General features: G+C 36.4%; 5 protein-coding genes across 10 annotated transcripts in view; 2 read left to right on the top strand and 3 right to left on the bottom strand.

The window, feature by feature from the left end:
- LOC111496461 (methyl-CpG-binding domain-containing protein 8-like) overlaps positions 1–3349 on the top strand; it is a 10611-nt gene extending 7262 nt beyond the window's left edge. For both annotated transcript variants that reach the window (XM_023146908.1, XM_023146909.1), the window contains exon 2: positions 2901–3349. In XM_023146908.1, the coding sequence (XP_023002676.1) occupies positions 2901–2924 (24 nt within the window). In that variant the 3' untranslated portion in view covers positions 2925–3349. The remainder of the gene's footprint in view (positions 1–2900) is intronic.
- Positions 3350–4525: 1176 nt separating this feature from the next.
- LOC111496455 (5'-adenylylsulfate reductase-like 4) lies at positions 4526–7155 on the top strand. The gene is made up of 4 exons (XM_023146899.1): positions 4526–5072; positions 5464–5651; positions 5742–5866; positions 6395–7155. The coding sequence occupies exons 1-4, from the start codon at positions 4860–4862 to the stop codon at positions 6835–6837; spliced, it is 969 nt and encodes a 322-aa protein (XP_023002667.1). The 5' UTR covers positions 4526–4859; the 3' UTR covers positions 6838–7155.
- A 291-nt stretch (positions 7156–7446) lies between these two features.
- Positions 7447–11085, bottom strand: LOC111496460 (melanoma-associated antigen 1). Of its 2 annotated transcripts, none has more exons than XM_023146906.1 (7): positions 10873–11085; positions 10573–10634; positions 10206–10452; positions 9183–9335; positions 8856–8961; positions 8616–8730; positions 7447–7743 (listed from the first exon to the last, which is right to left on the bottom strand). In XM_023146906.1, the coding sequence occupies exons 2-7, from the start codon at positions 10618–10620 to the stop codon at positions 7708–7710; spliced, it is 705 nt and encodes a 234-aa protein (XP_023002674.1). In that variant the 5' UTR covers positions 10621–10634; positions 10873–11085; the 3' UTR covers positions 7447–7707. The 2 variants fall into 2 exon arrangements, with proteins under 2 accessions (XP_023002674.1, XP_023002675.1); XM_023146907.1 differs by having other exon boundaries at positions 10573–10630.
- Positions 11086–11915: 830 nt separating this feature from the next.
- LOC111496453 (transmembrane protein 135 homolog) lies at positions 11916–17464 on the bottom strand. 4 transcript variants are annotated; one of them, XM_023146894.1, is made up of 8 exons: positions 16967–17464; positions 16727–16867; positions 16392–16619; positions 15192–15402; positions 14003–14139; positions 13323–13403; positions 12584–12650; positions 11916–12496 (listed from the first exon to the last, which is right to left on the bottom strand). In XM_023146894.1, exons 1-8 carry the CDS (start codon positions 17278–17280, stop codon positions 12182–12184), a joined length of 1494 nt encoding a protein of 497 aa, XP_023002662.1. In that variant the 5' UTR covers positions 17281–17464; the 3' UTR covers positions 11916–12181. The 4 variants fall into 4 exon arrangements, with proteins under 4 accessions (XP_023002662.1, XP_023002663.1, XP_023002664.1 ...); XM_023146895.1 differs by having other exon boundaries at positions 16962–17080; XM_023146896.1 differs by having other exon boundaries at positions 16727–16863; positions 16967–17053.
- A 436-nt stretch (positions 17465–17900) lies between these two features.
- LOC111496454 (probable mitochondrial adenine nucleotide transporter BTL3) lies at positions 17901–22664 on the bottom strand. The gene is made up of 4 exons (XM_023146898.1): positions 22012–22664; positions 20738–21041; positions 19635–20102; positions 17901–18304 (listed from the first exon to the last, which is right to left on the bottom strand). Exons 1-4 carry the CDS (start codon positions 22500–22502, stop codon positions 18236–18238), a joined length of 1332 nt encoding a protein of 443 aa, XP_023002666.1. The 5' UTR covers positions 22503–22664; the 3' UTR covers positions 17901–18235.
- Positions 22665–22913: the final 249 nt, after the last annotated feature.

Below are 22913 nucleotides of genomic sequence, written 5' to 3'. Positions count from 1 at the left end.
AAAAAAAAAAAAAAAAAAAAAAAAAAAAAAAAAAAAAAAAAAAAAAAAAAGAGAAATACTTCATGCCTTTTTTTTTTCCCCTTTAAAAATAAGAAACAAGGAAGCAGGTACGAAATTTCTATACAATTTTGGGAATGGTTCTTGAAAATGAGAAAAGAGAGGATGAACTCTTCGCAAATGCATGTGTTTCTAAAAACTTAAATAATAAATAGAAACATTATCAAATTATATGCAAGTTAGAATTGCTTGGTATGATGAATTTTGAAGCAATATGGATGTCAACAAATGTGAGTTGGGCATCTCGGACACAAGCTCTTAAAAACATTAGACTATATATAAAATAGGAGAATTACCATGTAGGGCTTTCAAAGTTCCCTAGCTTAGATAATTACACCGTTGGATTCTTGCTGAAAAGGATCCGACTCTTCAAAATGATAATCACAATATGGTTATTTTTTGAGAATGATGTATAAATGAGTTTTGTTCAGTTCCAAACAAAAGCAATGTGGCCAATGTGAGTGATTATTGGCCAATATGGTTCGGGTGTTTTCTCTATTAATTGCTAGAATAGGCGACCAAGAAGGAGAAAAATAGCTTTTTAGGAGGAGAAAAATAGAGCAAGTTCTAGATGCTGTAACCTATAAATGTGTAAAAGACCAGAAGTGAAGAAGAATTATGCAGGGAAATGTTTTGAATATGAGTTGAGGTTATATAATTGTATCTTTTCTACAAATTTCTCCATCATTATGACTAGAGATTCTAGATAAAAGATGCATGCTTCAGTCAGAGATCCTCTTCTCCCTTACTTTCTTACCCCGTGGCCCATCTTTTTAGTTGAATTAGGAAGAAAAGCATATCATGTGATTTTATGTACCACAACAGAGGAAGAAAAGGTTCTAATGGGAAGGAACTGTAGGTTCAAAAGGATTCAGGTTTGCATATTATCATCTTAGGTTTCTTTATTGCTAGTAATAACGTAACAGCGTTTCTTTATTGCTAGTAATAACGTAACAGCCCAAGCTCATCACTGGAAGATATTATCTGTTTTGGTCCATTACATATCGTCGCCAGCTTCATGGTTTTAGAACACGTCTACTAGGGAGGTTTTCATCCCCTTATAACAAATGTTTCGTTCCCCGGGAATCTCACATGGATTAATAGAGAGTTGTTATACTAGGTCGTGAGTAAGAAAAGCTTCTCCAGTTATCTATGGGTCTCTTTGAATGGACATCCTACTTTTTATGCATTTTGGTAATGTGTTATAGAGTGAGTCTTTGCCTAATGAACTAAATGGAAGAAGACTTGGATTTCCAAGGGGAGCCCATTTATTATTTGTTTCTCTTCAAACTTTTAGCTAGATGAAGTAAAAAAGATTGATAAGATTTATTAGAACAATTATTTTGATAACATCATGAATATCTTGGCTAGCTTTCATTCACCTTGTTTATTTCTACGAGGTAATGCTTAACTCTATAAGGGAATCTAAAAACTTATGATATTTTATGTCATAGAGACTTCTGTATGGGAGGGGGCTAATTCTTTATGAACGCAATCGCATTATTAGTAAGAAATAAACTTGTGCTTGGGGGACTTGATAGCAAATGGATTTCGACGTTTGTGCTAGAAAAGGAAACTCTTTGGAGAGATGTTATGAAAGGCTCATTGATATGTGAATCCAACTAGTCATCAGCCAAGAATCACATCAAATTTGAGTGAATTCAGTATGACATTCTACATTCGAAACGTATTCGAACATCTCCTAAATATAGTTTCTGGTGAAAAACTATAATATGCCCCGAGGAATTCCTGCTCAGCTATACTATACTCGACGTGGCTCCATAGGTTTTTTTTCTCAACCAGGAATCTTGTCCAATCCCGAGTCAAGGCCTAATCCCCTCTCGAGATATTTAGACTCTTTCTAGGATCATGGTGGCTCTTATATGCCATGAGAAAGGATTACTGATCCAATTACCAAGTAGTCAGCTGCATTAAGAACAAGTTACTATTAATCGCTCAATTTGATGGATGAATCCTTTTTGTCGCAAGCATGTGCTTACAAAACTGTTTTAATCCATGGCATTCATGTCATGACTTGTTTTTGATTGTGTACCTTGCGTAGAATTTAAACTTCATTGATATTGGTTTGCTAGAAACAATCTGTTTTACGTTAACAGCTCTTCTTCGATGTTATTTAGACATGATTTATTGTTTTATTATATGAGTGCCTCTATGCATTTAAGACAATATTAATTACTTGTTTCTTCAAACTAATTGATTCATTTAACAAATTTATTAGTAAACAGGTCTAAGTCATTTCCACTAGTGAAATTCTTGACTATCTATACTCGCTTATAATCCATCCACAAATGAAAAATGCTTTGGAACAAACTGTTTAAGATTATATTGTGACTACAGAAATTGATTAATTGTTCCTTATCTCATTCATATACATCTTCCTTATCTCATTCATATACATCTCTTTGTTTCTTGAGCTGAGCTGATAGTGAGTCAAATTTTTTATGATTCTATTATACATGATTGAGTTGTAAAAACTTTTGGATAAATATTCCACTAGAGAATCTCTTTTTAGTTGCTCTCGAACAATTAGGAGATTCTCTAGAAGAAATATGGGTGTCTGGCAACATATTATGAAGTGGTGGTTCCACTTATGGAGTCAAATTAATACGTTCAAAGAAGAAAGATTGGAATATCAATCTCAATTCCATCAATCGAATTGCGTTTTGAGAATGAGGCATCTAAATCAAAGTAAAGAGATTATTCATGATAAAATAGAATCCTTTCTTACCATTCTTATTGTTTGTGAATCCCATCCATTTTAAGAGTTGTATTTTTAGTCTATTTTCCACCATAATCTTACTGTTTGCTTAATTGCATTGCAGGATCTTAGTGCTTTAGGAGATTAGGCAGACGATGGCACAGAGATGTAGACTAAGCTGAACTGTATAGATTTTTTTAGACAGTTGAACACGATTAACCTAGCTGATGAAGGAGAATGATTTGATGGTCGATTGGTTTCGAGACGGTATCTGCTGGAAACTTTTGCTTTCGAGACGAGATCTCTTACCCAAGTTGATGCAAGTTGATGCAGATACTCAATTATGTAGACATTTGGTTTTTTTTTTTACACGATCTTCCTGCCTATTGTTGGAGTTAGCTTACAATTTTGTCACTCGAGTAGGAAAAATACTGTGAATAGTATCATCCCAAATTCATTTTTAGTTGGACGATTTCGTCGCTCAAACCACTTAAGTGTTGAAAGCAAATTCGAGGATGTAATTGTAACAAGGTTTATACTCAAAAAGTATTATTAGCTAGGGTGCTTGAATTGTTGGTATGCTATTATCTTCTGATGCATGGTTAAAGGTCATAAATATATCAAAAATTATGGATCTTCATAATGATATGATATTGTAAGTATCAGTTCTCGTGACTTTACTTTTAATGTTTCTAATAGGTCTATGTATGATCGATCTTATTACACAAAAAAATATGTTTATTTTACTTTTGTTTTTAATAGAAAATAACCAAGTCAAAGCACTCAATTTATTCCATCATTCACCCTGTGAAATTGTCAGCCTTATTTTCCAATAAATTTTATGCAAATAAAAAAAAAATTTCAAAATAATAATCATGTTTTAAGGATTAAATAAAGTATATTAGATTTAATTATCCATTCTATTTCTAATTCTCTTCATCAATTTATGTTATATAGTCTATTTTTTTTTTCTTCTAAATATTAATGATTATTTATCAATATTTTTTTCTTAGTCAAATGAAATTTAAGGGGAGCATAATTTAAAAAATATTTAATAGATAAAAAAATTCTTTGTCGGGTAAGTTTTGATCCACACGAAAGACATAACAATTTAAACACCGTCTCAAAGAGAAGCTTGATGAAATATAATGTTTGTGACTGTTCCTTAGGATTGGCTTTGGGCCTTTCTTTCTTGTGCAACTTTGGTGGAGGGCGAAGAAGGCTCCCTTTTGAGAGTCGGAGCTATCAGTGAGATACCACTTTGAAAGAGCTAGAATTCTAACCTTGTGTTAGGACCTACGAGCCTAGATACAATCTCGCTAACTGCACTTGGACAAAAAGATTCTATGAAGTTTCAAGGTTGCCCAGGATTAGCTTTGGGCCTTTCTTGCACAACTTAGATAGAAGGTGAAGAAGAAGGTCCCCTCCTGAAGGGGCTCGAGCCATTAGTAAGATACCACTCTGAAAAATCTAGAATTCTAACCTCAGGACACAGTTAGATTCTATGAACGTTTGAATTGAGATACAATTGGTCCATTAATTTTGTTTCAAAATCTAATATAGATGTTAGTTCCAACAATATTGCTTCAACTCCTTATATTTTAATCTAATTATGATTTTGTTAAACCTCATAAATCGCCCTCAAACTATTTTTATATAAATTATAACTAAATCATATTAAATTTTCAGCGGCGACTAAAAAGGAAAAAAATAATAATAATAATAATTCGGAGAGGGAAAGGTCAAGGAAGAGAAGCGAGAGAGTGAGAGAGATGACAGACGGTCCTTTCCAAAGCAAGCAGTGCTTCAGTGCGCACCGCCCTTGTTTCGTTATCTTTAGGTTCGGTCCACCCACCTTCAATGGCCATTAACCCTCGATTTCTCTCTCAATCCATTTTTCTTCCCTTTTAGAATTCGGTTCCTCTCAACAAAAATTCGCTTCTTCTCCCCATCAGATCCTGCCATTCTCGCCACTCGATCTCGTTTCTCGCCATTAAAATGCGCTTCTCTGATTTCCGCCCTCCGTTGCCGCTTTGATTCCGTTTTTTTTTTCCTTCTCCATTTCTCTAATTTTGTGATTATTATGAGGATCGGTTTCTGCGTGAGGGGAATTGTTCTGTTGATCGTGATGCTGGGGAGGCAAGCGTTTTCCGCCGACTCGGTTAGGGTTTTGCATTCAGGCCTCTCGTGTCCTATTGAATCTTTTCTGGATACGATCTTTCGTTTTAGGGATTGGAACTCGTACTGCCCCATTGACGGGCAGCATGGGCACTATGAATTTATTGGTGTTTCTGAGGTAAATTTCTTATTATTTTTCCCTTTCTGTTTCTATGATTCATCTGGAATTGTTTGTCGTTAAGATCCTTGACGTTTGAGGGTCTCTTTTGTTTAATTTTGGTCCAAGTTTTGTGGTCAATTTCAGATTTTTCAGAATATTGAGACATGCTTTCTGGCTCTGTAGTCTGTTTTGTTGATGTTAATTTGTTTGAGAGCCCCCTTAACTGTTTAAGGGTTTGAATTCTACGGATCCTAAGCATTTTGGGCTCTGGTTTTGAGTTCATTTCTGTTCTCTTTGTTGTTTTGCCACTAAAAGAATTGGGAATTCTGATCTTTACATGAATTTGGGTATAGGAGGTTGTTATAACTGTGTGGGTAACTCTAACTATTTGTTTTTGCTATGATTTAAGGGAGATGAGGCCTCCTTACAAATGGCACTGAATATGGTACATAAGAACCGCTATGAATATGTTGCAGTGCTCTTCTATGCATCTTGGTGCCAGTTCTCCAAGTCTTTTAGGCCGAGCTTTTCGATACTATCGTCTTTATACCCTTCAATCCCGCATTTTGCAATCCAAGAATCAGCTGTTAGGCCAAGGTTTCATATTGAACTTTCACTTTTTCAATTTGGCATTCTATGGTTGTATCATGTTTACTTTATGTGAACATAATTCATGTTTTCTTGCAGCATACTCTCTAAGTATGGGGTCCATGGTTTTCCTACCCTTTTCCTTTTAAATTCTACAATGCGTGCTCGCTACTACGGTTCTCGAACGCTCCCTTCTCTTGCTGCATTCTATAATGATGTTACTGGTATGGTCTCTTTATGCTTTCTCTAAATTTTGCTTCCATGAAAGGAATACTTGTTTTGAATTCTTAAGAACTGAAATTGTGTAGCATTTTTTGCCTAAGAGATATTCAAATTGCTCAAAATTCATGTTGCTACTATTCAATTTAAGTTGCTGATAATATTTTCTATCTTGTATGTAATTCAATTAAAGCGCTGAATCCTGATTCTTGAACATCTTCTCCTTGCATAATCGATTCGTAATGGAGTTTTGTGTTTTTTAGTTAGTCATGTAATAGGTCTTTTTTCAGTCTTATTATTTGTTTTAGTCGTGTGGTGTTTCGAGGCCCCCTTCATCGTAGGACATTGACATATTGGATGAACCTGAAGCTTTAACAAGTAGCTACTGACCCCGACGAATAATCCAAGTGGTTAAAAATGTTAATGTTTGTTCAATATGCAGTAATAGTATTTGAATATGTGAAGAATCTAAACTGCTATATTGTTAAAACTTAGTTCTATTATTTGATATTCGTGGTCATGGTTGATTATAGGCATTCAAACTGCATCACTGGACCAAATATTGCCAGATAGAATCGAACAAGTATGGAATCAGGAGAAGCATGATGATAGCAGTGAGCAGGAAAATTGCCCATTCTCATGGGCAAGGTCTCCAGAAAATCTACTTCGGGAAGAAACGTACTTGGCTCTAGCTACTGCGTTCGTGTTTATGAGATTGGTATACATCTTCTTTCCAACTCTTTTGGTCTATGCTCAATATGTTTGGCAAAGGCACCTTAGGAACCTGAGATTGGGAACCTTGTGGGAACGACCTTTGACGTGCCTGAAAGGAGCAGTTCAGTTATTTAGCCATTTCAAGGATCCTTGCAAGAGAAGCAATTTACAAGGAGGTGCCATGAATGCCAGGGCATGGGCCAAGTCTTTTGCCACAGTTTCTATAGGCGATGCAAGCTCTAGTAGCCGAGTGTGCCAATAAGAATGTTGTCGATGTGCATCAACGACATGGTGAGCTGTAGAAATTTCCATTCTAGAGCCTCGAGTAGCTTTTGGGTTCGACATCTTGTGAACGACGAAGGTAAAGCAAGGATACTCGTCCTAATCCATTTATTTTTTATTTTTTCTTGTTGTAGAATGTTAGTTCAAAATTTGTTACGCATTTTCAAACGATGCCTGAACCCAATTTGTGCATAGGAATAACCAACAGACTTTCCCTCCCTTTGTGTAACTTCTTGCTATTGCGACTGCCAATGCCCCAAAATCATCTATGGTAGGTTCTAAACCAGTGTTCATTCTATTCTTTTTCTTTCAACTTTGAACTGCTAACTAGAAGTTGTGTCCAAAACCTTATGTATGTAACATCGTGCAACGAATTCGATCTCAAATGCCATAGACAAACTGTGAGACCAAATTGGTCGATTCTTTTAAAGGAATAGCAACTTCCCCTAGTTGACTCGAATCAAGATCAGACAACCAAATTCCTAACTTTCACTAGCTATATCAAGGTTAGACTTCAATTCGACAGTAATTTCTCCAAGTCAATGATTCTATGATGCAATTTAATAAAAGGAATTGTGACACTCGAGTAAAGAGGAAGATAGGCATAGACAGGCATAGAGCTAGATGTGTAATTGAATGTGATGGGCTATTCCCTAAATCACCTAAAATATTAAATAGCTGTAACATACAATATTTAATGCAATAAATACAACTCCAATCTATTCAATTGGAATTAAAGTATCAGACATACATGTAGACTAATTACATTCAATTCAAAATGACCAATCTGAACACACCTTGCGAAGTTTGAGGTCATCAAGATTAGCTGGAGGCAATGTTGAGACAATAGTCAGCCCTCTTCTGTAGTAACATTTTTATTGACGATCTGGGAGAAGGGATATGATAGTCAGCAAAATCATAGCCATATTCGTACTGCGTGAATAATTTTCTTCTGACAAACAATCTTCTAATGTAATATCAAATCTTAAAAACATTAATATGGGCCAGCCAATATGATGAAGGAAGAAGTTGTTTGTAAGTTCATATTCTTGATTGTTAGTGATGATAATAATAAGCCGCAACGCATAAAGTAGCGGCTGTTCACATGTATAAAAAGATTAAAACACACCCAAAAAAACATATAACTCTTCATCTTGAAACTTTACAAACCCAATAGATCAGCAAGCTGGACTGAAAGGTTGGCATGTGGTTAACTTAGTTAAAAGAATCGTAAAGTTATGCTATTTGACTCTAAATTATAATATGCTTGGACATTCTGTAGCAGCAAAAGACAGCTTGGAATAGGAGAAACTAAGTCGAATGCGTGAAGCTATGATCTGATGCTGTCGAAGCACAATTATTAGAAACATGCAATGATAAGCTGAAAGCAAACTAGATTCAACAGAAACCAGAAAGATATCACTCCAGACAGATAAACAGCGAATCCTTCAGAAGATGGGCTCCATCATTCATGGTAGCATTGATTCGTCCATCCAACCATCCATATTAAGCACAATTTTTATGCAACTTAAGAAATTACGAAAAACTAATTACTGATAGACACATAATCTAAAATGCACGACAACACGATTATGGGATTCTATTCCTCGTGTTCATTTAATCTTCTTCCAAAGTAAGCAAATAATAAGTTTAAATTTAGCAACTTAATGAGATTTTATGCTACAAGATTATCATTTAATTATACTAAAAACAACATATTCATCCATCACTATATAAACATATAGACAAGCTGCATACCTGTGCTACATATTCTTTAATCTTTTCACTAACTGGTCCATCTATAGCTCTTTCAGCAAGCTCGTAGAACGTGATATTCCCTTCAGGACCATTTATTTTGGCCTTCTGCAGATATCTACAAAGCACGGCAAGAATAAGATGAACCTGTAAACCCGTCTTTCCAGTATCTTCTATGGTCATCGAATTATGTTGAAGTTTCTCAATTGCAGTTACCAAGCATATAGTACAGAGTTTACTGACCTTTGCTGGACAAGCAACTCTACTGCCTGCTTGATGTTTCCAAGGACTGGATGTTTTTCATCATTTTCAGATAACCCCATTCGTCTCAAGTGATGCCAAAGGCTTTCTGCAGTGTATTGACAGGTTCCATTATGAAGCAAAAAGTGGCACTCTGCCCTAAGAAACTCTTTGAAATATTTTGTTTCACGTACTAAATTAGTGTCTCCAAAATAAGATGAAAGCAAAAGTTTATGAATGAAATCCATTTGATGTGTAAGCTGTCTTTCTATCACACTCTAAATCTACCAAGTATGCATTGGATTAAGAAATTACAGCCATAGAGCTAACCTTCAGGAATTTTTCCTCCAGCCAGATGTACAATACTAACTACAACAAAATTAAAACCAGTCACGTGTGCGGTATCGACATCCTCAACATACTTTCTATAAACCTCCGCAGGAAGCTTGCTTATGAGAACATAGGATTTTGAATCTACAACATCTGAAGGCATGTAGTGACAAGAGTTAAAGCAAGATCCAATAACGATATAGTTTTGCAGTAAGCCATGTCAGATGGAAGTAACCTGAAAATTAGAATATTAATGGCAAGCCATGAAGCATACAGCAGATCCTAGTTCTTGACGAAATGAGAGCTTATTCAGCGACTAAGAAAATTTATAACCAAATAACCACATTCAGCAGTCTGTACATCCACTGAATTTAGTATGACTTTCTACAACCCATAGCCACAACTTTCATGCTAAAAAAATGCCAACCCTCATGTTCCAGTTGTTTTATTTCGATGCAATGAATAAAGAGGATTGTATATCAGATACATCAGACGTTTATTTTGAAGAATGAACCAAAACCTAGGGCATACGCAGTTTCTGAGATGAGAATAAATTCGAATACGTGCTATTTCACATATATGGTTCTTGAGATAGGAGTGTGTAGCATAAGTAATAAAATGATCAATGAACCACATTTAATATAAAGCATGTGCACAGCTCATGGATTGGAGTAGTAACAATAACATTACTAGAAGAAATGAATTTCTAATCCTATGGACTCGTCACCCACAAGAACATTTTGTTCCACTGACAAGAACATTAGTTGGACACTTTTTCTATACTAAAGTTGCAAAAGGTTGGCTCATTCTTAAAATTTGTATGCTTCGACTCATGACGACTGAACCATAACCCTGTACTGTTTGTTAAAAGAAACCTGTGGTGACTTGCAGTAGTCATATCTACAAAAATTCTGATAACTAGGATTGCAGTAAGATAACGTGAATAAATGGGAGTTGGACCGACGTCTGAAGATCTCGATCGTAATAATCAAGAGTAAGATGATAAGTTAGATCACTTCTTACTATGTTGAGGAGGGTGCCCTTGGGCAGTGGATGAAGGCCGTGCTCTTTGAAGTTCCCTCAACTCATAACCAAAAATGCTTGACAGCTTCTCTTTAGCTTCTTCTATCACAATAGCCGGCAATCCTCGATTCCTATAATTTTTTGTTACGATCTGAGTAAGCTCTTCCCTTTTGATGGGACATCCAGAATTTTGATGAGTTTTGAATATGATATAGCGGATAACTTCCGCCACGAGCTTGTCCTTTTCCTATCGATTAAAAGTGGTTTCGGAATCAGAAATATTAACCATGCGAGGGCGATACAAGGAGCAAACCTTCAATTTCCAAATAGTCATACAGGGCTTATTGCAGAGAGAACAATCTCATACCTCGTTCGAAATGTCAATCTGGGAAAGATAATCTCCTGAACTTGCCATACTCAACAATTTCCCTTACAATAAAACGAAAATCAAAATCAATTCGAGGTCAAATGAACATACGCAATCGAAATCAACAACTGAAGTCATGACAGAACAACGGTGGATTTCAAAAATCACTATATATATCAACAAGAACGATTTTAGCAGAAAGGTCGGGCTTGATCGAGGATGAAAAGAGATTCTAATGGACAATATTGACAAAACATGAGAGACTATTGATAATAAAACTGAAGTAATTCCATAGCTTACCCCGGACTAAGCCGACGATAAGATAAATAGGAGAATTCAAGCGCTGAAAACAGCGACGGGAAATCTTTGAAACTTCCGGCGAAAGTGATGTCGAAATTTTAGAGAAGCTTCAGAAACCTCCACAAGTGTCTCCCTGGTTTACAGACCTCGGCATCTTCCCGCGCAGTCCGACCTGGGGGCGGTGAGCGCGCTTTCTTCTTCTTTTTCTTTTTGTTTAAAGTATACAGACGCAGACTGTTCGGTCTTTTAAATTTTAAACGGCAAAATTACGAATTTAATTCTAAATTTCTATTCCTTCCAATTACAAATATTATTTTCAACGTAAATTTGAAAATTCGCAAACTTAATAAAAATAGATATTTGGTAAAATTTTAGGATAACTCTTCAAATTAATATTTAATACGTTAAATATTAAAATAATTAATATATTTATATGAGATTCAAATTAACTAAATATTTAACGTAATTAATGTATTTATATGAGATTCAAATTACTAAATATATATTGAAATATTAAAAATATGATTTAAATAAAATATTATATTTTAATATATTAAATATTCAAATATATTATTCATCAAAAGATTATTCGAGAGTTTTTACAAATAGCTTAGATTGATCTAAGATGATACTGATTTCTCACGTTTTCTCTTGAAATGAAACTTCCTCTCCATAGAATTCTTTAAAATGCTTCTCAAATCTCTTCAAGACTTTCTTTCAAAGAGATTATGTCTTGTATTCGGGCCAAAATAAGAAAGATTTTGTGGAGTGGGAAGAACATCTACGCGCTTTGAATTTTCAAAGGCTCCCATAAGCATTGATCTTGTGAACTTCTACACTCTTAAAAACACTTCAAGAAATCTTGCAAGCTTACAAAGGTATAATCAAAGATTATACTTCAAGGAATCATGAGTTCCTTCAACGATTCCACCATGCTCTTCTGGAGATGCATCTCGAGCAAGGCGCTCTTGTTTGCTCGGAGACTGGCCGCCGATTCTACACGAAGACGAGGTCTGAGTTTGAGATTCTATGGGATGTTAAAATTGATGAAAAGGGGCTCTTATTTAACAAATGAAAAGTGACGGGACAATAATGCCATCTGTTATTTACCAAATGTGAGGCCCTGTGGGGAAAGTATATCTTCATATGAATCATCTAAAGCTTGATTGAATGCTAATTCTATATCAGCTAATGATCACATAAACATTGTAATATTGTGTAGAATGAAAATTGATGACCAAATAATGCACATATTTGGCACCCTAAAATCCTGGTCAGTCTAGTTCGTCGAAGAAGATCCGACGTCGCCTCAATGCTGCTTGCAATTTTTGCAGCTTGGTGTTTCATCACAAGGGGGAGGAGGAGGCACACCAAAAACCCAGTCAAGGACGTTCAAATACTTGGATCGAAATACCTCTCTTTCCTGTGCATAGCAGTGCATTATAATGGCAGTTGATATGCTAAAGATTATCACATCCGCTCTCTTAAAATTCAATGATTGTGGCAAGTATCCCAGATCCGTCATGCAACTGAAGAAGCTCTCGATGCCTCTCGCAAGGCAATAGAGTGAGATTTCAATCCTCCGGCTCTTCTTCTCAATGGCCAGAGCCAAACCAGCTAAGAACTGCTCAAAAAGTATATGCTTTTCAGGACAAGAACAGGAGCTCTCGCTCTATAAAAATTAATTGGAATCAAGAACTGAAAGCTATACCGTTGCCAGAGCAACCAAGGGAATGTTTATTTTCTTGAAAGTTCTTGCAGTAAGGCATGTCCACATCCTGAAAAGTAGGTGGAAAAACACGATCTATTAGAGACTATTGTTTTTATCTGAGCCGATATAATCTCCAGAAGATGAAACTTTGAAGTGACTTCAAATTATCATCCAAATTTATGTTTTAGAGTTTTTATTGTTTTCTATTTTTACCCTTCTAAGCATGTTTTAAGTAAGGGTATTTTAGCTAGTTTGTTTAGAATGATGAATTGATATCAAATTAGGACATCATTCCTAAAATTGACTATTTAACTACGTTATTTTGATGTTATCTACACACTTGAGAGCCACAAGACTCAACCTCTTTGTGATTCTTGATCTAGGATTGCATGTTTGAGCATTCATGCAATTCTAATCAACTTTCTTGTGGAGTGTTCAAACTTCTAGTAAGAAACCACTTCTCCTTACTTCCTAGTCATTGATCACAAGATAACCTTCTTTAACTCTCCCTTGGAGTGTAGTGGTTGATTTTGAAGGTTTTAGAAATGAATAATTAGGAGTTCACTTAATATAACCAAAGGGTTCCTTAGGATTTTCATTTTAAAGTGAAACAAAAAGTTGCACAAACGAGGTAGAAGAAAATAGTAACAAGAACGATAAAAGAAAAAGAAAAAAGAAAAAAAAAAAGAAAAGAAAAGAAGCCAATGCATTAGAAGAATATAGTGGAAGAGATACTGACCAAGCAGATGAACAATATACAGAAAGGAACAAACTTGATCTGGCAGTTCCTAGAAGCCCCCTTGCTAAAATTTCGTAAGGCCTGCACAAAAGGTCATAACACTTTTCATCCCTCGGAAACATGGAAATTCCGTAATACAAAACAATGGATGGAAAAAGGCAGCCAGAAAAGTTATCTCAACATGCAAGTATTTTGTAACAATCCTCGAGGTCAAGATTATATTAAAAAAGTAAAGTAATCTAATAACTTCTTCAACTATGAAGGAATCAAATTAGAACAAAACACCATTTAAGAACTGTCTCAAAAAGTTAAAGTAGTTTTAGTTTTTTCCATTCTTTTAATTGTTTTTCCTATCCATAGGTTTGCATGGGTAATTTTCATTTTTTTTTAAATATTTTGTTTATAATAAAGACATAAACGAGCCCAAAACTCATAGCCCTTGTTTGCTCATGAAATAAAATCCTATGAAGGCACTCGAGTAACTAGGGAACTTATCTCCATTTCCTAAAAATTAATAAGTGGACATTTGCGACATAATCGACAGTTTAAGCAATAGTTCAACCACAACGAGCCATGAAAAATAATAAAACCTAACTTGAAATCATTACCTCTAATCATAAATTGAAACCAAACATTTCACAGTATAAATAAATCAAATGATATTCAAATTGAAATGTAACCTATTCATGAGACCTTCACGATGAACTATCAGGGCTGGGACAAGATAAACAGGTAGGTAAACTGGCAATGCTCTTTTATATCCTTGAATGAGAAAGTTAAGAACATGGCCACCACATGATTGATTTCCATGTATAATCTGCATTAGGAAAGAAAGAAACCTTCAGGTCTGATCTTACTAGTCTTGGCAGGAGCATATGCAAAGTGAAAATTTAAAATTAAAAGATACCTGCAGATAGTTAGGGTAAACTCTCAAAAATACCATGATTACCACCTCAATTTTCTAAGCAGGGAGTCTTCAGAATGATTTCAAGCATGCAGACATCAAATCAGCATCACAATTGACATCACACAATATGTGGAGAAAACAAAAAGAACTAGATACATTTCGGAAAGATTGTTCCCCAGTACTTGAGGAAGAAAGGGAATGGGTTGGAAAAATCCTCTGGAAGGTCTTGGTACGAGCCTCCAAGGAAAAAGTTTTATGCTATAATCTTTGTTTTTCCCCCAGAATTGGCCTCCGCTCACCTCCAAGAATAGTGGGGGCAGGAATGAGCATAATTCATTTCTACAGCTCTGAAATGTGCTTTCAGCATTGTCAAACTTACAGATTATCAATTTTTTTCGAATATTTGATAGCATTTGGCTAAGCAGGAATGATGATTTTTATTATTTTATTTTATTTGTCGATAATTGGTTCAATAATCAAAGATAAAGAAAAACTTATAAATTTCTCCCTTTGGATCATCTATAATTACTATTTTTAGCGTGCATTTCCATTTCTTCGTTGCAATCTGTTCACATAGAATTCATGTTCAAGTAATAGCTCTAACTTGTGCAATTTTCATTCATGGAGAACCATAAACCTTATAATGTCACTAGACTTCTCAACCAGCTGACAATTGAAAATACTTCAAGATGCCAACTAAACTGGGGAACAGGATATGAGTTGGATAGAACAAAAGTTTGTCTTGGATTTTGAATCAGGTGAGAGGAAAGTACATTAACGCCTTGAGTTGTCTGCTACAATGGCAGATATTCTAATATCTCAGTGCATCGACGTTTAAGGTGCGTGCATATTTTGTGCAACACATAAGGAACAACTAATTTTACTTTGAGAGCAAAGAATTTAATTTCTTCTAGTTGAACAGAGAAACACAAAATAAATCAATATATATATATAAACAATACCGTGCATGGAGTCTTCATTTGCAGATCTAATTTGACATCTGCACCCATTGCCCTGTAGTACTTTTCTATTGCTTTAAATTTATTAGAAGATGGCATGCCTGATACAAAACTCTTTAAACCTTCCAGGATTACAGTATCTTTTCCACCATGTATATTGAGAAAGGAACTAAATGATGGTGGTAAGCTGTCTTGCTTCAACACATACGCAGACCTGAAAATGATTCTTCTAATTAGCTGTATGTTATTATTATAAAAATTAGTCACTTACAATAGATACTACAAAAAAAATAGCACAAAGTAATTTCATATGACAGCATAAAGGACCATAAGTTTCATCTGGGTGATCAAAAGTAATAACATAGAAGAACATTTTGGCTAACGCATATACCATCCTGGTGTCATAAGATACGGAACACAGTTTTCTCACCTGCATTCATTCCAACAATAGATCTAGTTCAACGGTTACATAATTAGTTCATAATCATAACGATGCAAGTCATTGACTGGTTTCCTGTAACACCCCAGATCCACCGCTAGCAGATATTGTCCTCTTTGGACTTTCCCTTTCGGGCTTCCCCTCAAGGCTTTAAAACATGTATGCTAGGGGAAGGTTTCCACACCCTTATAAAGGGTGTTTTGTTCTCCTCCCCAACCAATGTGGGACATCACAATCCACCCCCTTTAGGGCCCAGCGTCCTCGCTGATACTCTTTACTTTCTCCAATCAATGTGGGACCCCTGCCAAATCCACCCCTCTTTGGGGCCCAGTGTCCTTACTAGCACACCCTCTCGTGTCTACCCCCTATGGGGAACAGCCTCCCCACTGGCACATAGTCCGATGTCTGGCTCTGATACCATTTGTAACACCCCAGATCCACCACTAGCAGATATAGTCCTCTTTGGGCTTTCCCTTTCGGGCTTCCCCTCAAGGCTTTAAAACGCGTCTACTAGAGGAAGGTTTCCACACCCTTATAAAAGGTGTTTTGTTCTCCTCCCCAACCAATGTGGGACATCACATTTCCCATCTGCTTGCTTGCGTTAGGGATTACATGTAGTGATTTGCAGGCTAAAAGTAAAGTTGTTGATTCAGATACCATGCAGGAAAACAAGCGAAGTGAAAATGGGCGATAATTTAGAACAAACGCTCAAGACCTATAGTATTAGCATTAGCAGCAATGTATTGGGTCGGCAGATTTCTTACAAGATCTGCGAAGAGGAGAGACACATAAGGAAGATGTCACCATATGACCACGTGAGCGGCTTACAAATATGGCCGAACCGCTTGCTTTTAATCCCACAACGCGCTGCCAAGACCGCAGCACGCATAAAAATGTAGATAGCCAAGGTCTTATGTTGCGTATTTAACCCAGTCAGAAGCATTGATGGCCCAGCTAATGCTCCCGCTGATAGAGCCCTCCATCTTGCAGTCCTGAACTAAAAGAGAACATTTAAATAATAAAAAAAAGATAACAGAGAACATGAAACAGCAAAGATTCAGGATTACATGAACAGAAATCAGAATAGAAAAGAGTATACCTACGGTGACCTGCCAGATTGCCTATTATCTCATCGATGGAAACGAATGTCCCAGCAAAGGTTCCAAGAAACAGGCCGTACCTCAAAGTCTCCTTCAAAGCCATGGAAATTACATCACGATTCGTAATCACTCCTTTCTTCCTAAACGAACATAATTCGATATCATCTTTGTTTACAGCATACAGAAATTGCACGATACCATGCAAATAAACTTCATAACCAATTTTGAAACAACCTTACCCGAGGGAGGCCAAAGCCTTTCTCCGCTTCAATCCAGCAAGGATCGAAAACAGGGAGAGTCCACCTTTAAGACCAGCTCCGATTGTGAAGCCTTTAGCAGAAGCAACCAGAATCCGCCAAAACTTCCCCGACTCTCTCAACCGCGCAGAATCAAGCCAAAGTGAATAAGAAGAGCAAGAAAAAGCCGGCAAAGAAGAATAATCCGCCGAACCACTGCCACAACCACGACCACAATGCTCGCAATACGAATCACCGGATTTGCAGTTACCAGCAGCTTCCGCGTCCCCATTCTCAATACATCCGCCCGGCGACATGACGGCCACTGCAGCGGAGACTAGGGCTCACCTTCCGAGCGTGAGTTGAAGAGGAAGTGAGATCCCAAAGGCAGCATAGACGAATTGGCGCGGATAAAACCAAATCCTGTGCTCTAATTTCTCAAGCATTAAATTAACGCGAAATCCCTGTCAGTTTGCGACTCACAACCCTCCGCCCATATTTTTTTCCCTTCCTTTTCTGTTCTTGGTACAATTATTATTTATTATTATCCAACAAAAAAATAAAATAAAAAATAAAATTGTTCAAAATTTTATAATTTCAGCTACCAAGTTGTAAATGTGGATTTTTTTTTTTTTTTTTTTTTTTTGTTTTGATAAAATCTCGACCAACTTATTAAAAATTTATAAAAAAAAATGTCTTAACTGGTTGAACTATAATTAAATTATCGATAATTATATTAATAAATAATTTTATATTTTATATTATATTTTATTTTTATTCCATCGTAAACATGAGGCTAGGAATTAATTGGGAAAAACACAATGGCCCACCAAATNAAGAAAAAATATAAAAAAAAAAAAAAAAAAAAAAAAAAAAAAAAAAAGTGCTAAATTGAGAATAAAAAAGTTCCTTACTTTATAGCTATTGATAAGCATACAAAAAAAATTCAACATATGAAGCATTTATTCAGAATCTGACATAAATAATCTTCATGATAATTACATACACATAATTGCATAACTTCTTATTACATTGAGAATTTGTGTTGAACAATCTACTCAAAATGAATCTCCTGTAGCAGTCAAAATTGGGCTGTGATGAATATGCTCTACGATTCACGACTAAGTTCAAGAATACTAACGAAAATCGATTTCACGATGTCAAGGAAGCTACTGATTACCATGATTTCATGACCCGTCTGTGATGCTTAACTGTGAATTATGTTGGGCCAACTGATCGGTTTCCTCCCTGCTTTCTGTCGTCGTTGTTCGTTCATTCCACTTTAAGGACGATCTTCATGAACTCGTAAACGAAAAAACTTATGGCAGCTGAAGGAAGAACCTGGATTCGCAAAGCAGTGTATGTGAGTAAAAAGAAAAGAGAAAATCTAAGAGAATACAATAGCTAAAGGAAAAGATTTCGGTCTATCGTATGACGATGAGTAGTTTCGATTTTTCTGGTTAGGCAAATTGGAGAAAAATGCATTTAAAGAAAGCTGACTGAAAACATACAAATGCACCTGAACAAAAAGGAAAAATATGTAATTATGTCACTGGCTAGAGGGTAAGGAAATAAGATGTGAAACAAAATTGATCTATGTAAGCATAATGTTCCATTAAATGCAAATGGAAGTTTTGGATACCAGGGGCTAGTGACTTAGTTCAGGACAAGTATTAATGGAGAAGTCACTTTCAAATAAGTTATAAAATGATCTTCCACAATAATTGAAGTTGATGTTGTGGGTTGGCTACGACCTAAGAAAGTTTGGCTTGGTTTTTAAGGGGTTGATTCAAACGATGTATCTTTGGAATGGCAGAAAAGCAGATTGAATTGTCCAACAAGCTTATACGCATATTTTAATAAGCATGTTGTGAGATCCCACGTCAGTTGGAGAGGGAAACGAAACATTCTTTATAAAGGTGTGGAAATCTCTCCCTAGCAGACGCATTTTAGAAACTGAGAGAAAGCTCGAAAGGGAAAGCCCAAAGAGGACAATAACTGCTAGCGGTGGGCTTGGGCCATTACAAATGATATAGAGCCGACACTGTGTGATGTGCCAGCAAGAAGGCTAAGTCCCGAAGGGGGGTGGACACGAGGCGGTGTGCCTGCGAGGACACTGGGCACCGAAGGGAGGTGGATTGTGAGATCCCATATCGATTGGAGAGGGGAACGAATCATTCTTTATAAAGGTGTGGAAACCTTTCTCTATCATATGCATTTTAAAAACCTTGAGGCAAACCCCGAAAGGAAAGGGCCAAAGAGAACAATATCTGTTAGTGGTGGGCTTGAGCCGATACGCATGTTGACAAGATGTCCAAGGAATCTCAACTGAATATGGGTGAATATTTGTATCGATTGCTGTCTTACCAAGTATTGGTAGGCTACTTGGCTTTATTAGACCTCCAATACATGACTTCCATCCCCGACCTGAATAATATTTCAGGCGAGTTGGGAAAGGAGGGTTTTGACTGATTCAGGCATTTAGGTATAACTAGTTCTCTCAGAAACAAATTGTTTTATGTTCATTGAAGAATTCATAATGACACAGCAGTTTGAGACTCTGAGTCAATGATATAAAGACCATTTCCCTAAAATAATTATGGATATAAGCACAAGGTTACAAGAAAGTAAATTCACGCCAATAAATAAAAGAAAGATCAGAATCACATGCCTGTAACAAGCTGGGAAGAAGTCCTGCATATAAAGCTTGTATTCCTCCTTGCTGAACTATCTTAGAACAGGTTGCAAAGGCACTCATTCTAGTTGCCTGAACTTGCATTTGAAGTTGCCTCCTGATTACTTCAAATGGGTACGTCGCTGCCTCAGCACAAGCTCCAGATATAGCACCATATAGTAAAGTCCTAATTGGTCCTAACTCCAACTGATCCAAAGCATTCAATTGCTTCCCCTGTTGGTTCATATTTTGAATTCTTTTCCTTCCTTCTGGTGACTGCAGATAAGCAGTTTTGAGTATATCATATACAGTATAGAAGACTGCACCAGAAGGCGCCATGCTTAAAATGGAGGGGAGTAAGCCCTTGTAAAGAGAAAAGAACCCTTCAGTTTGGACCATGTAGCGGAAAGCACCAATTACACCACCTAAAGCTTCTCCACCAGGTGCCACTATCTTTGTTCGAATCTGAAAGATACAACGATTACAATAATTTACCACTTAAAGATGAAGAATACACAAATGAAACTTATGCATAAAGACTAGGATGACTGATGTTTCAAACTAATAATGGCGTAGAGAAGTTTGAACCACTTTGAATGTGTCCTGGTTCAAGCAACAAAGTGCCTAGCAAGGTCAAGAGGAACTCCATATCCGGTCGTTGCTTCTCTTTCCTTTATCCTTTCTAGAGGATACTGGATAGTTCTCATAGCTAAACCACATTTGAATGCCCAGGTCGTGATGGGTAGCGTTGTGATTTACGAATATTCATATTGCATTCTATATACCCCCAATTATAAGCTGAGATGCCTTCTAAGAAAGCCTCTATGGATTTTCAAACATATTTGAATGCATGGCACCAAGATCACCCATAGGCTGGGTGGTCATTGTGTAGGACTCTTCAATCCTTAAGACCAGAGCACCATTTTTCTTTCAATCTTTCCTCTCAGTAACAACCCCAAGAAGTACTTTTCTTCATTAACCATACTTCAAAGACAGAAGAATCTCTCTTAGGGATAATCTGATGTAAATGAAAGAAAAAACAAAGGGGGAAGACAATGGGGGAAGAGAAGCAGAAGCAGAAGAAGGTTATGATAACATACAGTGTCAAGTGGTAGGCAGAGTACGGTAGCAGTAATGCCTGCTGCAGCACCAGCAACAAATCTCTCAAAATTTGAAGTAGTCTCACGTCCAGACAATTTAAGCAGTTGTTTTCTGTAAGTATCATACGCATAAAAGTTTAATGCTTTAAAGGGAGCAGTTCGAAGAATATTGACAAAGTTTCCCTTCCAAAACCCTTTTAAGCCTTGAGAAGCTGCAATTTTCTTGATGACGTAAAAAAGATTTCCCTGCTCACCACGAACTATGTACTCCAACTTCAGCCTCTCAAGTGGCGCTACAAAAGTTCTGATGCAATAAAATTGTTGATCCATCAATAACTTAGAATATAACAAGAACCTACTACAGTGTTTCTTAGAAACCATTCATTAATTTAATTGTAAACGCTCGACCTTCTGAAAAGGCGGAAATTTTAGTTCATCAAATGCTTACATACGGGCCCTTGTACCTTGAAAAAGTATATTACAAGTGTTGTAATGAAAGCGGAAGCTAGATCGATCGCACTCACACACACAATAGAAATTAAACAAAGAGATACAAAGATTTACGTGGCTCGGAGAAAAGAAATTCCCTTACATCCACGGGTAGCAACCAATCTCAATAATCTAAGTGTTTACAAAGTGTATATCTCACACTCTCACACTACATAGTCTCTCAACAAAGTTCCTCCCAAATGTCACTCAACAAATACAAAATGACACTCAAACTCAATATATCTCAACCATCCTAGACAATCCTTTATTTAGGCGTAGAAGCATTAATGTCATACATGAACCAAGATGATTCGTGTATCAAAATGGAAGATGAACCAAAAGGGTTATGAACAAATAAATGAGAATTATGAACCAAAATAAACGATAGCACATGCATAAGAGATGCATAAACTTATTCTTCAAGAAAACTTACAACAACAAGATCATCACTCATCACCATGGACATGGATTATCGTAAACTATGTTGTCTAGCTATAGAGGGCAAACAGCAGTCTACATGAATGCAATGAACAGGTCCGTTAAATATTTTCTACTGCATTTCATCGACCAAGTTTCTCCACTAACCAGTTACAGATATAGAATCATAATGCATAAGAGCAGAACGATAATTCATGAACGAGTTGATGATAAAGAGTTCTTGGAGGGGAAAGCATTATACAAAACAATCTGAATCTACTGATTAGCATAGTCGCAACAACTAATCGATAATACTATACTGATATAAACAAAAACGATGAGTTGAAAGCGAACATGTAAAGACAGACCTGGAAACCATGGCAGCAATTGCACCAGACCAAAGATGCTTCGTAGTATTCATAGCACTCCTTTTATGTACCGTATATTTCTTCTCTTGTTTATCGTTCTCGACAGTTGCAAGAGCTCCCTCGCATTTTCCCGCCTTCTCGCAGTTCTCATATCCATCAGCACGAACCTTCTGCTCCGGGACAAAACGATCGCCTCTCACACTCAGAGACAAAAACCCGCAGTCAGCAATGCGAGGCTTCCTCCGCCACCGCAAAACCCCAAAAAACACAGGTTGTTCCTGATGACAGAATGAAGCCGAAACAGAACCAGACTCTTCAACTGACGAATTCTTCGACCAAATTGAGTAAGCGAAGGAAGATGGAACTGCCGAGTCAATAAACAAGCCGCCGGTGACGAAGAACCCCGAATTGGTACTGCAGCAGGAGAAACTCTGAGATTGAGACGGTCCTTGGAAGAATGAACTGCAAGAACCAAGCTCAGGCCGCGGCATTTCAACAATGGAAGAAGACAAATGATTGGATGGAGAATTGAAAGTGGGAGATTCATGGGAATTTGAGAGATTCGATTCTCATAGCTGAATCAATTTTGCAGTTTCAGGCCGCGCGAAATGATTCCTATCAAAGCAACTTAATCCATTCTCGAGCGGCTCAATTTTCCCCCAATCTCCTTCTTCTTATTTTTCTTTTTTTTTTTTCAGTTAAAAATTTTAATTTCCCTTACAATATTTCTCAAAATATAATTTTTATTTTTTTAAGCCAAAATAAATATTAAAAATTAATTTAAATTAAGATCAACAAACATACGAATATTATGTAAATGCTAAATATATCTATCGAACTTTTTTTAGTTACATTTAAAAAAATCAAATTTCATTAATTATAATATTAATAATAATAATCTG

This window comes from Cucurbita maxima, unplaced genomic scaffold (genome assembly GCF_002738345.1).
Source record: "Cucurbita maxima cultivar Rimu unplaced genomic scaffold, Cmax_1.0 Cma_Scf00022, whole genome shotgun sequence".
Classification (NCBI taxonomy): Eukaryota; Viridiplantae; Streptophyta; class Magnoliopsida; order Cucurbitales; family Cucurbitaceae; genus Cucurbita; species Cucurbita maxima.
The sequence above is the reverse complement of the archived record's forward strand: the minus strand, read 5'-3'. Positions and strand labels throughout refer to the sequence as shown.

Excerpts from the sequence above, each read along its gene's own strand:
- LOC111496455 (XM_023146899.1), top strand. The coding sequence starts at position 4,860 with ATGAGGATCGGTTTCTGCGTGAGGGGAATTGTTCTGTTGATCGTGATG. Across the intron at positions 5,073-5,463 it reads AATTTATTGGTGTTTCTGAG|GGAGATGAGGCCTCCTTACA; the intron begins GTAAATTTCTTA and ends CTATGATTTAAG. Across the intron at positions 5,652-5,741 it reads GAATCAGCTGTTAGGCCAAG|CATACTCTCTAAGTATGGGG; the intron begins GTTTCATATTGA and ends GTTTTCTTGCAG.
- LOC111496460 (XM_023146906.1), bottom strand. The coding sequence starts at position 10,620 with ATGGCAAGTTCAGGAGATTATCTTTCCCAGATTGACATTTCGAACGAG. Across the intron at positions 10,453-10,572 it reads AGATTGACATTTCGAACGAG|GAAAAGGACAAGCTCGTGGC; the intron begins GTATGAGATTGT and ends TTTAATCGATAG. Across the intron at positions 9,336-10,205 it reads AGGGCACCCTCCTCAACATA|ATGTTGTAGATTCAAAATCC; the intron begins GTAAGAAGTGAT and ends ACATGCCTTCAG.
- LOC111496453 (XM_023146894.1), bottom strand. The coding sequence starts at position 17,280 with ATGTCGCCGGGCGGATGTATTGAGAATGGGGACGCGGAAGCTGCTGGT. Across the intron at positions 16,868-16,966 it reads AAGGCTTTGGCCTCCCTCGG|GAAGAAAGGAGTGATTACGA; the intron begins GTAAGGTTGTTT and ends ATGTTCGTTTAG. Across the intron at positions 16,620-16,726 it reads AATCTGGCAGGTCACCGTAG|GACTGCAAGATGGAGGGCTC; the intron begins GTATACTCTTTT and ends CTTTTAGTTCAG.
- LOC111496454 (XM_023146898.1), bottom strand. The coding sequence starts at position 22,502 with ATGCCGCGGCCTGAGCTTGGTTCTTGCAGTTCATTCTTCCAAGGACCG. Across the intron at positions 20,103-20,737 it reads TCTGCCTACCACTTGACACT|ATTCGAACAAAGATAGTGGC; the intron begins GTATGTTATCAT and ends TGTATCTTTCAG. Across the intron at positions 18,305-19,634 it reads TTCTTCCCAGCTTGTTACAG|GTTCTTCCTTCAGCTGCCAT; the intron begins GCATGTGATTCT and ends TTGCGAATCCAG.